The sequence below is a fragment of the Bos javanicus genome, chromosome 2 (assembly GCF_032452875.1).
Source record: "Bos javanicus breed banteng chromosome 2, ARS-OSU_banteng_1.0, whole genome shotgun sequence".
NCBI classification, from domain to species: Eukaryota; Metazoa; Chordata; class Mammalia; order Artiodactyla; family Bovidae; genus Bos; species Bos javanicus.
The window spans coordinates 97,745,930-97,761,917 of record NC_083869.1 but is presented as its reverse complement, the minus strand read 5'-3'; the positions used below and the strand labels follow the sequence as shown (position 1 = coordinate 97,761,917).

Genomic DNA, 15,988 nt, shown 5'->3' with positions numbered 1-15,988 from the left:
TGATATGTGGGCTTAGTCGCCCTGTGGCATGTGGGATCTTCTCAGATAAGAGATTGAACCCTTGTCTCCTGTATTGCCAGGCAGATTCTTCAACACTGAGCCACCAGGGAAGCCCAAAATTTTTAATTATTATTTTCATTCAGGACATTCTGCTTCTCAAATATTGTGGTGCTTAGTCGCTCAGTCATGTCTAACTCTTTGCGACCTCATGGCCTATAGCCCACCAGACTTCTTTGTCCATGGGGATTCTCCAGGCAAGAACACTGGAGTGGGTTGCCATGCCCTCCTCCAGGGGATACTCCCAAACCAGGGATCGAACCCAGGTCTCCCACATTACAGGTGGATTCTTTACTGCCTGAGCCACCAGGGAAGCCCTACAGTGTGAATTTAAATCAGTGTTTCCAAATTTGACTTCCCTGTTATTTTATCAAATGCTCACAGTGTATGAAGCATTTTTTATCTTTGGGGAATGTGTAACATTGAGAGTATTGTGTAACATTGTGTAACATTGAGAGAATGTGTAACATGAGAGTATTGACTATGTGGCCTGAGTGGGGAAATATCCAGGGAAGCTATAATTGATCAGCTTTACAATAAAGTGCCAAATCAGCTTTGTCCAAAGGGTATGTATCAATCATGAGTTTCAGAGAAACGGGCACATACAACTGCTTTTAATATCACTCAGTTAATGTGATTTTTAAGAGGGAAAATGGAGAAGCAAAGGGTATGAAGGGGAGGGAATGGGAACAGAGAGAGAGAGAAGACAGAGTAGGAGCCAAGATTACCCACCTACCTTTCTTCAGTGCTAAAAAGAGAACATGTGGCAGCTCATCTCCTGGGCCCACTTGGATCAGGGGAAATTCCCATACTTGACATTCTACGACATCCCTCCAAGTGCAAATTGCTATGTAGAGGCATATTAAAACATGTATCTTTCCTCAAGGGAGAGAATAGACATGTGCTAAATGCTAAGAAATCAGGTGGTATTTATAAAACTACAGAAAGAGAGTATCTGCAATTGAGGAAACTAGATCACCTATCAAGGTAGATAGTTTTATGTTTTAAATCTAGTTAACTTATTAAATCATTCTTATTGTTCAGATTAACTCAATAGTTGTTAGTGTTATTTTGGGGAAAGAAAGTCCTCTCTCATTTTTTTTTTGGATAGATTCTGCATATAAGGACTTTTAACTAGTCTTGTGGTTGGTTATTCAGCTACAGACAAATCTTTGCCTTTCACATTTTTTTCCCCCTTAGAACTTATGTTTGGGTTTTTACTATGTCCTTAAAAACTTCTTTAAAGGAAAAACTAAACTTCAATTTTGAGAATAGAAATTAAAGAAGACAAAGGCTTAATGGTAATTCAATAAGTCCATCCTTTCATTGACTGTCATACATTCATTCTTGATATATATTGAGAGCCTACTATGGACCCAGCAAGGCCCATTGAGGCACTGGGGCTGTAGTAGTTAAGTAAAAACTCACATGGTTGCTGGACCCATGGAGTTGATTTACCTTCTCCTTACTTGCATCACTGACTCGATGGACAAGAGTGAACAAGCTCCGGGAATTGGTGATGGACAGGGAAGCCTGGCATGCTGCAGTCCATGGGGTTGCAAAGAGTTGGACACGACTGAGCAATTGAACTACTTTTACCCACTCATTTTAGGGGCAGTTTCTAAAATTTTGAAGGGCTATAAGAACTGTGCAGGCTTTTTGTTCCTTAAAGGTTTTGCATGCTTGTTGTGGGTTGCCAGGGTCCTATGTGATGACATGACTTCCTTGACCGTACAGAGGGGATACCATAAAACCTAGAATATCCTACAGAATTTCTGGAAGAATAATCATTTTGTACTAAAAATGGTTATGGGAGATAGAATGGCATACTAAAAGGATCACATTTTAAGTATTGATCAACATCACTTACGAGTAAATAGGTCTCAAAAGAAGAATGAATACAAATAAGTCTTGCATAGAACTAGACTGTATTTAGTTTCTACAATAATCCTAACATTTTCTGGGGGCACTATTTTCATGATGCTTTTGATATTGCCATTATCAAAAGTGGAAATAAATTGATATCAGAGGCAGTGGACTGGATCTCTGGAGAGAACCAAGATGAAACGGATGAGTCTGTTTCAGGTAAAGCTGGACATGAGAGAAGATTATCTTATATATTTCTGGATAAAGCTTCAATTATTGACAGTTGTAAGTGATTTATAAGAGATATTTTAAGCAAGAAAGTGGATGACATCACCCTCGTACCTGCTATCCATGCTACTTTTCAAGATTTACCTGCAAGATTGTGCATGGAAGACAGAGTGGGGTAGGGGCGGGAAATAGGAAAGGCAGTGAGGGAGGCTTCCTGGAAGCATGAAGTTGATTACTTGCGATTTGAGCCTGTAGAGATAAGCCACATGGGAATGAAAAGTAAAGGGCAGAAGCAAGGAGAAGTTCAGCAGATAGGAAAAGTAAATAGCAGCTTGGGAAATAGAATTTCTTCTAGGGGGAAGTGCTCAGCCCATTGCATTGGAGACAAAGCTAATTCTACTTACTGCTCTGGAGTCTGTGAGGGGCGACCGGACATAAAGCTGCGACATTCCTCAGGTGCGGCGGTCACCGGGCCTTTATCCACCACGCTTCCCGCCTCTGACCTGTGCAAATGGTGCATTCCACCAATCACAGCAGAGCAGGACACCACTTCTCAGTAATTCATAGACTTCATAAAGCAAAACACTGTTACAGACAACCTAAATGGACTGCACACCCCCTATACCATCATGAGTCTATGTGCTATGGAATTTATGTCCTACCATTTAACTTACTACCTAGCTGCATTATTGCCTGAGAAGACTATAATACCATCATTGCACACAGAGGCAGTAACTGCAGGCAGGATGTTAAATTGAGGCATTTCTTTTAATCTTCATAAGTGACATTTCTTACAGAACAGGCATACAATAAATTCATGCTTCTTATTGTTGTTTAGACACTAAGTCATGTCCAACTCTTTGTGACCCCATGGACTATAGCCTGCCAGGCTCCTCTGTCCATGGAATTTCCTAGGCAAGAATACTGGAATTGGTTTCCATTTCCTTCTCCAGGGGATCTTCCTGACCCAGAAGTGAGCCCATGTCTCCTGCATTGGCAGACAGAATCTTTACCACTGAGCTACCTGCAAAGCCCTTAAATTCATGTTTACTAGAAGAAAACATAATTGGACATGTCTCAGTTGTTTATCTTTCACCATGTTAAAAATATTACTTACTGAACAGAATGATATGGTATCAGCAATTGCTTTTTCTTTCTGGACAAAAAATATAAATGATACCTATTGAAGGGACTAAAACATAGATAACATTTTACTACATAAGTAAGAGCTATGAAGTAAGGTTCAAGTGTATGAAAGTTTGGGATCAACTGAGCTCTGATTCATACAGAGGCAGCATTTGTTTAAAAGGAAACTCTTCCATTTTCTAGGCTGCACCTGGGCCCTGCCAGTGGTATCACTCATATAGGACAGTCCTTCATCCCTGCCCTGGAATTTCACATCATGGACAAGACAACAGGACATTATATTCTACAGACTGGGCAAACCCTCACATTCAGAGAGCTCAAGCTTCCAACCTTTTTCCTCTTCCAGGCTTAGATTCCGGTTCATTTTCCTCCACCTTTTTCCCTGGTGCCAACTTCTCAGCACTGTCAAGCAAAGCGCTGAGGGCCACTCTCCTGAAGACATTCCCATGGGCCTCCTTGATAAACTGGACCAGCTGACGGATGTCACAATACAGCCCCTATTTGGAGGCCAGGAGGAAAGTGTGGGGAAAGAAAGATAGTTGTGTCTTTGAAGAATATTCATAGGAAGAGGGGTAGAAGGTAATTCCTTGGACTTAGATGAGCCTTGGGATCATAAAAGGAAGAGAGATTACTATAGTGCCACTAATGGTATCCTGCCCCTCCATTGTTCCCATGGTAACATTACTAAAAACCTTGCCTGTCATTCTTAGTATCAAAAAGGATAGTCACCATGCTACATATTTAGAAAGTTGGCTGTGACATTAGAAAGACATCAGTTTATACTTTTATAACAACTGAACCTCCAAATTTTTAATTATGTCTCTTGGAACTTCTGAAGAGATGCCTGCAAAAATAAGGGAATCAATTTTGTCTAGACTAGAGATTTCAGTCGCTGTTCAACTTCTCCAAATTTTTGGCATTACTGTGATAAATTATGCTAAACCTTCTAGACAATTCTAATAGAGCCTGACATTCAAGGATGATACATTTTTCTACATAGACTTAGCAAATAATATGTATGTTGTAGCTCATTTGAGCATGAACTTGACTATAGACTTATAAAGACACAAGGCTATTAAAACCAATGTATTAGTGATTCAATATTTAATGCAGGACTTTTTTCTTTTTTTTTTTAAGATATTAAGCTTTGCATTCAGCATTTCCCCATCTGTCTTCTCTAAGAAGGTAGTTAGTATATTCTGTGTCTTAGGAAAGGTTCATGACAAAGAAGAACATAGAAGCCTAAACAACACCTTAGAGCTTTGGATTTCAAAATCTAAGACCACTGGGACAGTTATGCCCATGATCTTTAGAAAAGCAGAAGGAAGGGCCACCGAGGAAAACATAAAGTGTCCTTTTGGTCCTGTGAGAAGAAGGCCTTATGCTCTCACTCTGCAATGTGGTAGCTCCTCCATGGAAGGCAAGACTCCAAACAACAAGGGTTCCAAATTCACCAGAGTGCCCATCCTTAAGCAGCAGAGAGCACCATGCGAACAAACAGATATAACTGATGATTGACACCCATGGAGCCTCACCACAAGCCCTGGGTCCTACCTAAGACTTCAGAATATTTTCCCTACTCTCTGAAGTTGGGAGACCCAAGAATGACTGAGGTTCAACTTCCAGCCATTCCGGTGGAATGGAGGTTCAAAGCCTAATTTAAATTGATTTAAATACAATTAAGAAATGTAGTATTTCTTCTATACATGCACATGTAGGGTAAGACTTATAAGAGTTCATATATGCTATAATCAACTTGTCAAATTACTTCTTGCCATGACCAAACTGAACACATGGATGGTATGCAAGTTATTCTCAAGCTCCAAGAACCTTGTTGGGAGGCTTGACAATCAGTAAAATCAAACTCCTATTCATTCGGGGTTTTGTTTTGTTTACCTCAAGTGAATACGTAGTTTCAATGATTTAGAATAACTTAAAACTATTTCTCTGTTTTAAGTAGACTAGCAGATAGTGTCCATATGTGTCAATGGGCTGATTTCTGCATAGAAGTCATTATAGCTAACAGATTAGTAAGATACAGAAATGCTTCTTTACTCCTCTGAGAGACCTGAATTCATTTAGTCATGTCAGATGTGTCAGTCTTCATCTTTGTTTTACTATCCCAAACCACAATCTTCTTGGCAGCAACAAACACTAATCTTTTAAAACCTAGTGCTCTCTACTTGTGGCCTTGGTGGTTTAATTAACACAGTCTTTTGTGAACAGTAGCTAAAAGATTGGTGTTTGATAAAAAAAGACAAAACCTGATCAGCAGCATATTTGAATTAGTTATTAAAGTAAATGTGGTTTCAAACAAAAGCTTGGTATAACACTCTTGTTTATTTCACAAGCCAGCATGCTGGGCTCTAGCACCTTCTTTCTGAAGGGCTCAGAATGCCTGGCAACTATTTCACCAACTATCACAGAACCTCTGAGATGGAAGAGATAAGCCTATCTGCAGGTACGATGACAGGTGACAGGGAGGAGAAAGGTATTGCTGGGTTTCTACCGTGAGTTGCTGGTGACACTGGGAAAATACATAGACATTTTAACTTTACAGTTTTAGATTTCAACTTCTCTTTCTCAAGGTCATGGCATAAAACTGAGAACTCCTGTGGGAGGAAAAGGTGAGCTTCTCACCAGATTCTCAGGGCTGTGCAATTCATGAGTAGTTGAAGCGCAGCGTGTGATGAGGGATTTAAACATTGCGCTGACGACGATGCCTTCCACATTTTGGGCTGTGGATTTGTTGTCCACCGTGGTGAAGTTATTTCCGAACCCAGCCTTGTCTGGAATGCAAAGGCACCAATTAAAGGCAGTGTTTCCTTTCAGGTACAATGTTTAAAGAAGTAATGAAGTACTTGGCATCCAGGAGTTAGTGAAGGGCTACACAAAATATTGGCAACCCACTTCAGTATTCTTATCTGAAAATTTCATGGACAGAGGAGCCTGGTGGACTGCAGTCCATGGGGTTGCAAAGAGTCAGACATAACTGAGCAACTGAGCATGCACACACAAAAAATACAGAACCAGAGGATTGAAGCCACTCCAGATTTGATCATCTAATGAGGACTTAGAGATAAACAGCTCATAATCTCCTTCAGGGTTATTACTATGACATATTTCATCCCTTAGTGGAGGTTTTCATCAATGAATCTTAGCAACAAAAAGAGGACAACTGTTGACCCTAAGAAAATTTTTTAAACCTAAGTAATGTTAAATAGACAATAATTTTTTTAAAAAGATGGTTTACTAAGTGGTCCCTCAATGGAGACAGACTTGATTTGGCTTGTTTTGGTGGTGAAGAATGCTGGTTTCTCAGCAGAAACTGTTCAGTCTGTGAGAAGTGGAGTGAGGTAGGGCCAACTAGGTGAGTGGGGCAGTGGAGGGAAGAGACGAGACAGGGTCCTGTAGGGGAATTAACACCAGCACCAGAAACCAAAAATGAGACTGAGTTCTGGACAAAAGCTACACAAGACTTCTAGCAACTTCTTGCTTCCAGAGACTCCATGGGCATATAAGTTGGAAAAATCTACAACCTCTCCCGGAGCCACCGCCTAACTCATTCACACATGAAATGCCAGTGAACTGAGGCCATCACCCAATGTGGCAGTTTGTGTCAGTTTTTCCCATTTCCATGGACACTTCAGGTGTTCTGTGGACTTGCCAGGGTATTGCAAGCTTGCAAGCCACCTGTGGACCTTAGGGGCCAGTTACCTGCAGCTTTAAGACAGATCAGACAGGAGTATGTGCATCTGCTGGATGATTCACTATGAGCCACTTAACCTTCTCAAGAATCTCAGTGGGAATTCACTGCTTTAAAGTGTTGATTACATACTTTATGACTAACCTCTCACTGTCTGTATCAAAGGGCTGTGGGTTATCTTTAGACTTTACATTACAGAAAGAAATGTTTTAGTCTGCTCTTATACTTTCTATCTCAAATAGGTTTAAAAAGAGAAAAAAATGCAATCAAGAATTTCTCTTGCAGTATCTCAACCCCAATTCTTACTTCATTGTTTTTCAGATCTGTTATGTGCTTGGATTAAAGCAACTTCAATAACATAGATTATTTCAGGGAATCTATAGGGGAACAATATTTTCCTTTAATGTGAAAACCAAATAATAAAGCCTGGGGTACAAACAGAAAAACTTTCTAAATCCATCAAACATCTCCATTGTAATCTAATCAACCACTATCACATTCAGTTCAGTTCAGTCACTCAGTCGTGTCCAACTCTTTTCCACCCCATGAATCTCAGCACGCCAGGCCTCCCTGTCCATCACCAACTCCCGGAGTTCACTCAAACTCACGTCCATCGAGTCAGTGATGCCATCCAGCTATCTCATCTTTTGTCATCCCCTTCTCCTCCTGCCCCCAATCCCTCCCAGCATCAGAGTCTTTTCCAATGAGTCAACTCTTCGCATGAGGTGGCCAAAGTACTGGAGTTCAGCTTTAGCATCATTCCTTCCAAAGAACACCCAGGACTGATCTCCTTTAGAATGGACTGGTTGGATCTCCATGCAGTCCAAGGGACTCTCAAGAGTCTTCTCCAACACCACAGTTCAAAAGGATCAATTCTTCAGCACTCAGCTTTCTTCACAGTCCAACTCTCACATCCATACATGACCACAGGAAAACCCATAGCCTTGACTAGACGGACCTTTGTTGGCAAAGTAATGTCTCTGCTTTTCAATATGCTATCTAGGTTTGTCATAACCTTCCTTCCAAGGAGTAAGCGTCTTTTAATTTCATGGCTGCAGTCACCATCTGCAGTGATTTTGGAGCCCCAAAAATAAAGTCTGACACTGTTTCCACTATTTCCCTATCTATAACTATCACATTAATACTATATAAACCATAAAAACCTATACTAAAAAGATGCTTCTTCCCAGGCTTTAAATTAAAATGTGTTTTTACTCAACTCAGGCTTCATGCATCACCTTCATTCCATTACTGTATTTGTATTCAAGTGGTACTGACAGTGTTCATTGATTATGGATGCCATTTGGGTTCATTGGTCTATCCCTGTAATACAGGGCTCTATGATGGAGTTTTCTTAAAGCCATAAACCTATAGTTTATGGGCCTATCTACAGATCCCTTTGTCCATTGTTTTTAATTCAGTGTGTGTGTGTATCGAAGTTACATTACTACTATGTTTACTGCAGTCATTTTTTCTCTTTCCTATTTTATCTTGTGAAAAAATCACCAAGCACATAAAAGGTGCTCACTTCATTTTGTTGAACTAATGAAAATATTCTTTTGTTCCTTGATCCTTGCCTCAGCAGTCATACAACAAAGTCACCTGAGAGAGAGGCGTGCCGTGAGCAGGGCGTGAGGATAGTGGCCCTGCAGATGAGGGTGTCATGGCTTTACCGAGCTGAGTTCCCATTTGCTGAGCTAAGTTGTCCTCAAAAGGCCTCCAAAATGTATAATCAAAGATGATGGGCAAGCTTCTCACATTTATATTTTATCACACATAAGACTCACGTGCATGCACACACACACACACAAACATATATCTTTTCCTCTCCATTCTATTACCACAGATTTAGGGTGTCTCAGAAACACTACCTGCTTCACCTCGCAGCGATTTCTCCTAGAACTCGGCACAGCTTTACTTACTGTCAGTGACCGGCTCCATACAAAATCCTAGCAAAGCATGCAAGAAGTCCACTACGTTATTGAGAGAGTCCTTGTTCACATAATCCCTCATGGTTTGTCGGAACTGCATCTTATCTAGCTTGTATAGCTTAGTGAGGCAGTTCTGGGCCTGCAAGGAAGGAAGAAAAGTGAAGAAGTCACAGGTACCAGCTTATGCTGGGGATACCACTGATTTCAGACAGAAGCCTTCAGAAGGCAAAGGTCCCCATGCACCCCTCCTGGTTGGTAATTTGCCAGCTCTGCTAGCCCTTCACGTCTGAGATTGAGATGGGCAGAGGTAGGCTGGGGATAAGACTTTGGAAGGGCTTCTCCTCAGGAAAAACCCCAAACTAAAGGCTAATGCTGCCCCAGGAACAGCTCAGTATTTTTGCCAAGATCAAGATTTTAAGATATAAATGAAAAAAAAATTAATATTGACGTAGGTGATAGGATTGGTAATCAAGGATTAGAAACTTCAGAGGCTTTACACAGGGAGAAGAAGCCAACCTCCCCCACACTCAGCTACTTTGAATTTAAATAGATTTAATAGAGGGCATGAGGCTTCCCAAGTGGCACTAGTGGTAAAGAGTCTGCCTGCCAATGCAGGAGACATAGAGACACAGGTTTGATCCCTGGGTCAGGAAGAGGGCATGGCAACCCACTCTAGTATTTTTGCCTGGAGAATCCCATGGGCAGAGGAGGCTGGTGGGCTACAGCCCAAATGGTCATAAAGAGTCAGACAGGACTGAAGTGACTTAAAACAATGGATGGCATGAGGGGGCTCTAGGACCTGTTTATCCAGAGTTCTCTTATATGGTCAGGAGGGAAAGACCCTTGAGACATGAAAGAGACATAAAATAAAGCAAGTCTAGTTTGTTTATTTATGTGTCTGCTTTTGAATATAGAAGTTTGGTATTTAATAGAAGTTGGTCTTAAGGATATGAAAACCAATTGACCATGCATTAGGCTCTGCCAGAGGGCTGGCAGAGCTGGCAAATTACCAGAAACACAAAAACGTATTTCTTATGATCCAACAAATAATTTTGTCATCTAGCAAAGGAAAAGGGAGTAATTTGCACCATCAGAACAAACAAAGTTACAATCATTGGCTGGAGAAGGTCACAGACAGGACACCCCAATGCTATCTGGGACCCTCAGGGGGCCCCCTAGTCCCCTTCTACCTTTGAGAGAAAAATCACATTTGTGTAGTGCTTTGCTGTTTAATATATGCTTCTGGATTGTAAATGCAAACATTTGACTTTCACACTTCTCTGTGACTTGAAGAGTTTCCCTATGTTACAGTGGAGGAAACTGAGACTCAAAGAAATCAAGGACTTTGTCCAAGCTGATACACCAAGTTTCACAGCAGAGCCAAAATTAGAAGCTAGGGTCTTGCCTCCTCAGAGTGGTTACACTTCTCATAATATATTGATAGTAGCCTCATGGCTAGTTTAGAGAGTGGTTGTTGGAGAAAATGTATTTAGATACCACCCATTACCAAAAGGAAGTGGGTTGACATAATGGAGATTAGTTGATATCTTGCGGAAGGCAAGATCATCTTAAAAAAGAATGTCCTTACCAATGGAAAGAAATGGGAAAATGATACTGTGAAATGAAACTGTGGAAAATTCTTAAAGAGATGGGAATACCAAACCACCTGACCTGCCTCCTAAGAAATGTGTATGAAGGTCAAGAAGCAACAGTTAGAACTGGACATAGAACAACAGACTGGTTCCAAATAGGGAAAGGAGTACGTCAAAGCTGTATATTGTCACCCTACTTATTTAACTTATACGCAGAGTACATCAAGAGAAATGCTGGGCTGAATGAAGCACAAATTGGAATTAAGATTGCTGGAAGAAATATCAATAATCTCAGATATGCAAATGATATCACCCTTATGGTAGAAAGTGAAGAACAACTAAAGAGCCTCTTGATGAAAGTGAAAGAGGAGAGTGAAAAAGTTGTCTTAAAACTCAACATTCAGAAAACTAAGATCATGGCATCTGTTCCCATCACTTCATGGCAAATAGATGGGGAAACAGTGAAAACAGTGGCTAACTTTATTTCTGGGGGCTCCAAAATCACTGCAGATGGTGACTGCAGCCATGAAATTAAAAGACACTTGCTCCTTGGAAGAAAAGCTATGACCAACCTAGACAGCATATTAAAAAGCAGAGATATTACTTTTGCCAACAAAGGTCCATCTAGTCAAGGCTGTGGTTTTTCCAATAGTCACATATGGATGTTAGAATTGGACTATAAAGAAAACTGAGTGCCAAAGAATTGATGCTTCTGAACTGTGGTATTGGAGGAGACTCTTGAGAGTCCCTTGGACTGCAAGGAGATCGAACCAGTCCATCTTAGAGGAAATCAGTCCTGAATATTCATTGGAAGGACTGATGTTGAAGCTGAAACTCCAATACTTTGGCCACCTGATATGAAGAGCTGACTCATTTGAAAAGACCCTGATGCTGGGAAAGATTGAAGGCAGGAGAAGAAGGGGATGACAGAGGATGAGATGGTTGGATGGCACCACTGACTCAGTGGACCCAAGTTTAAGTAAACTCTGGGAGTTAGTGATGGACAGGGAGAACTGGCGTGCTGTAGTCCATGGGGTCGCAAAGAGTTGGACATGACTGATCGACTGAAGTGAACTAAACTGGGTTGAGGAAGAAAATCTACAATCAAGAAAGAAGAGTTGGCTTAGTAAGGACTAAGAGTGAGGACTTAGTGAGGACTCCATAACCTTAATGGAGAATTTTGGACAACCAGGCAGAACCAAGGACAGCAATTCATGGGATTTGGGTCCTTAATGGTGGGCCAGAGGATAATTTAAGTTACATCACCATTTTGACAAATCAAGACACAGAGAAAAATTCTTAGAACTCTTGAGAGGAAAAAGATTATAAAAGGCTGAAACTTATAATTAGCAATGGTTTCTTGTTGTGACCTTGTCGTAGTCTTTCCATTTATATCACAAAGTCAGGAGGATTTTTTTTTCCCTTTCATTTTTCCTTTACTAGGTCGAGAAGTTGGGTGTTTTTATTCCAGGGGCTACTGGTTGATCAAACCAGTCAATTCTACAGGAAATCAGTCTGGAATATTCATTGGAAGGACTGATGCTGAGGCTCCAACACTTTGGCCACCTGATACGAAGAACTGATTCACTGGAAAAGACCCTGATGCTGGGAAAGATTGAAGGCAGGAGGAGAAGGGGACAAAAGAGGATGACATGGTTGGATGGCATCACCGACTCAATGGACATGAGTCTGAACAAGTTCCGGGAGTTGGTGATGGAGAGGGAAGCCTGTCATGCTGCAGTCCATGGGGTTGCAAAGAGTTGGACACGACTGAGTGACTGAACTGAACTGAATTCCAGAGAGGCTACTGGTTGCTAGATCTCAAGCAATTTTTTTTTTCTTATAAAATTAATGCTGCTTGCTATAAAACAAAGTTTTAAAGTACTTCTCTATAAAATACACCAAAAAAGGCATAGTTTCAAATCTCTTCTTTAGAGGCCATTACAATTCAACTGAAAGTCTCAGCAAGGATCAGAATATCAAACTATAAGTATTTTGATTCTGAATGAATATTCTAAACTTCTCCAAGAGATATAAAGAGTGAATTCCATTTCAATAATTTGGGACTACAAGCTAATGATTAAACTATTCTAAGAAACTCCCTGGAATTACTAGGCACTTTGATGAATAGCATTGTGATAATAATTTGGTTTATTAAAAAAATAAAAGTATAGTGGACTTCATCTGGTAGACGTAAGAAATATTCTTATGCATTAAAAGCTAAGTAACTACTAAAAATCCAATGCCAGATAAATCTGGAAATATTTAGCTTCTTGAATTACACATTCCCAGGGTAGATTTCTCAAATTTCTATCTCATGGACCATGTGTTTACTAAGCATGGATAAGTAAGTATAATCCTGATAAGGAGTATAAAACTGGGCTACAGGAAAATGGAGGTACTGCCATATAAATCAACAGTTGAGAAGGCAAGTAGAAAACTGGATGTTCTGATAGGAAACACTCAGTACTCTTGAGAGAAGAAAACATCGTGACTAAGCAGTAACGATAATCTCTCAAGTGGCTTCTGATCCAACTAGCCCTAACCTTCTCCACGTATAGAAAGACAGGTCCTGATATCAGAACCAATTTATAATTCCAACTACAGCATGATGCTTATTTTTATATTTTGGTATTTCATTTCATAGAATTAGTTTTCTGCATGAGATGTGATGTAATTTTAGCCTTGAAGGCATTTATTCATACTGTGATAGAATAAAAATCAAAGACCCCAAATCATAAACATATGTGCAAAGATGGAGGTAATGTCAGCTTCTATTGCCTTATTATTTATTATTTTGATTTCTTAAAATTTGGGGCCCCAAAATCTAGATCTTGGTCAAAGTTTTCAAGTTTCAGAATTTAGAGAAAGTAATTACTATGAATAACGCCCCCCCCCACATACAAATAATAAACTAATATGACACAATAGAGTAGAAAAGAAAGAGAATGATATATAAATGGGTAGGTAGGTAGATGACAGATTAAGAAAGAAAGCCAGCATGCTGATACTGTGTGAACATTTCATGACAAAACCTAATACCAAAGAAAAATGGCTGGCATTGGATTTTGACATGACCCTAAAACTCTGCTAAGATATGCCAAAGGGTTTCCTAGACTCAAATTTGCATCAAACTCTTATTTGTCGGGGACTATTTTCTTATGATTTCAGTTCAAAATATGTATGAGGCAACTGTTCCAGCTTGAAGTTGTTGTAGAGGTGGGTTATCGCCAAAGTCTGAAGGGAAAAGTAGTCATCAGCAGAGGCAAGTGAAAATGAGCTAGAGTTACATTTCCATGTTCCATTACAAGAATTATTTTTTGCAAACCTCAGGGCAGAGTTTCAAGTTTCACACAGTTCAAAGGGATGTGCTTGTAAATATTGGGTTGGCCAAAAGAGTTCATTTGAATTTTCCTTACGGTGTTATGAAAAAATCTGAAGGAAATTTTTGTCCAACCCAATATTTAGCAGTCAAGGTTCATTGTCAAACACAGCAGCCAGAAAATGGTTACTTTTGTAGTCCTGTTTTGTCCCAATAAGGGCCATTTTCCATATCTAAAAACAACAAACTTAATCTGAAAGGTGGATCCCTTTTTCTAATATAAAATATGCTTCCATAGTACCCAGGCAGGTGATTAAAAAACCATTTGTCACAGACCATCAGAAGTTTGCTAAATATATTCATTTTTGCAATGTTCTTTCAAACTATAATTCACGTTCCAATTATACATCCTTTTACCAACTGGGAGTTGGCCTGCCCTAGGCAGGAGGCAGAAGTTATTTTCCCAATTAAACTTTCCTAAGCCTGGGTTTTAGATGTCTTGAGATTATCTTGTGGGAATTCTCCCACCTTATGACAGCATTAATTACCCTCACAAAATATTTTTTCAGGGAACACTGACCCTCATTGTCAAAGGACTCATTCTTAATTTGAAAGGAGGGAAGAGGAAGAGGAAATGGAATCTACTTTAATTCTCTTACATTCTCCCGGAATACCTGGTGTCTCAGACGATCTCCAGAGAGCCCTCGGTGTCCTTCTCCACAACCATAGGCACATCCCAGGGACTTCACGATTTTGATGAGCATGGTTAGAGCAAGCCTATGGTTGCTTACAGGTATACTTTCATCCTAGCACCCAGAATGAGAGAGAGGATGCTGTTTATTTAGTTACTTAGTTTCTTTTGCTACCGAGACTCTATTTTATTATTAAACCAAGTTTATATGTTTTACAGTGAGCCCCTGCAGTTTGGGAAACAAAATTGTCAAGAGCTCAACAGGCAGGTTAATTTTTTAGAAAATCTAGAACATGATTTACAAGAAAGAAAAATATTTGAATACCCTTTAGTGCTACAGGATATGGATGTAGACCTCTTCAGTAGAAGACATGCTTTCATATGCTTGACAGGTGATCAGAATGACTGTCTAGAGAGAGACAGTGTGGACTATCAATGATGAAGGCAAACAGCTTTTTCCAGAAGGTACCTTTACCAGCAGTTTTCCGATAGTATCACTAGGCAAGGATTTTTGCTAAATTTCTGGAACTGATCAAAGTCTGAAACTTTGAAATCATGTGGCATTTTCTGACATTTTCGAAGGATTTTTTTTTTTTTTTTTGCTTTTGCTGTATTGTAATACTCATGTATAAACAAAGTGAGAATAAAAATTTTTTTGCAAATATTCAGCATGGGTTCTTCATTTGAGGTTAAATAGGAAGTCCCCCTGAGATGAACTGTTATTATCCTCTCTTTTGACTCATGTAATCCTTGCTTTAAGTGAAGAACATAGCTTCCAGAAAATCCTTGAATTGTTTCCAAAGAAGCATAAGGAAGCTGTTGCTAAGAAATGATGCAGATCTGCACCATAACCTTCAGGAAGCTTCAACCTTCCTCAGTCCTTCTAGTGACTCTCTGTTGTCAGCACAGCCACCTGAGAGCCCAGCTCGCGCTCCTTAATTGCACATGACATTAGATAAATGAATGAATCTCTTTGTGCTTTAGTTTCCCCACTTGTGAATTGAGAATCTTAATAGCTTCCCTTCCTACTTCATCAGTTTACTGTGACAAATATAAAATAATGAATAAGCCTTGATCTGTAAATCGTGAAGGGCTTTTCCATAGTCATATGCTCAGGTTGATACATAAACTTTGGGGCCATCCACATAGAAAGAATACTCAAATGCAGGGAGGGTGTGTCAGATATGAGAGTTATCTAGACATCATGTGCTGTTCATTATGTGACGAGACACTCTCTCTGCTCCCCTAATGTTATGTAATTGGGTCATTTTTTTTTTTCTAACCAAAGCCTCAGGTAGTGGCTGTGATGCCCAGAAACACCTCCCTTCAGAACTGAACATTCATTCTCTGAGCTGCTGTAAGTATTTAGTTCAGTTCAGTTCAGTCGCTCAGTCGTGTCCAACTCTTTCCGACCCCATGAACCGCAGCACACCAGACCTCCCTGTCCAT

The 15,988-nt window shown here is 40.0% G+C and overlaps 1 protein-coding gene across 15 annotated transcripts in view; it reads right to left on the bottom strand.

The window, feature by feature from the left end:
• Nucleotides 1–15,988, bottom strand: part of UNC80 (unc-80 homolog, NALCN channel complex subunit) — a 231,215-nt gene that overhangs the window by 161,519 nt on the left and 53,708 nt on the right. For 12 of the 15 annotated variants that reach the window (XM_061383689.1, XM_061383579.1, XM_061383649.1 and 9 more), the window contains exons 14-18: nucleotides 14,508–14,654; nucleotides 8,926–9,073; nucleotides 5,938–6,086; nucleotides 3,628–3,794; nucleotides 2,556–2,654 (exon numbers count right to left, since the gene is read on the bottom strand). In XM_061383689.1, coding sequence (XP_061239673.1) covers nucleotides 2,556–2,654; nucleotides 3,628–3,794; nucleotides 5,938–6,086; nucleotides 8,926–9,073; nucleotides 14,508–14,654 — 710 coding nt within the window. The remainder of the gene's footprint in view (nucleotides 1–2,555; nucleotides 2,655–3,627; nucleotides 3,795–5,937; nucleotides 6,087–8,925; nucleotides 9,074–14,507; nucleotides 14,655–15,988) is intronic. The other 3 variants (XM_061383604.1, XM_061383680.1, XM_061383698.1) reach the window with 1 other exon arrangement.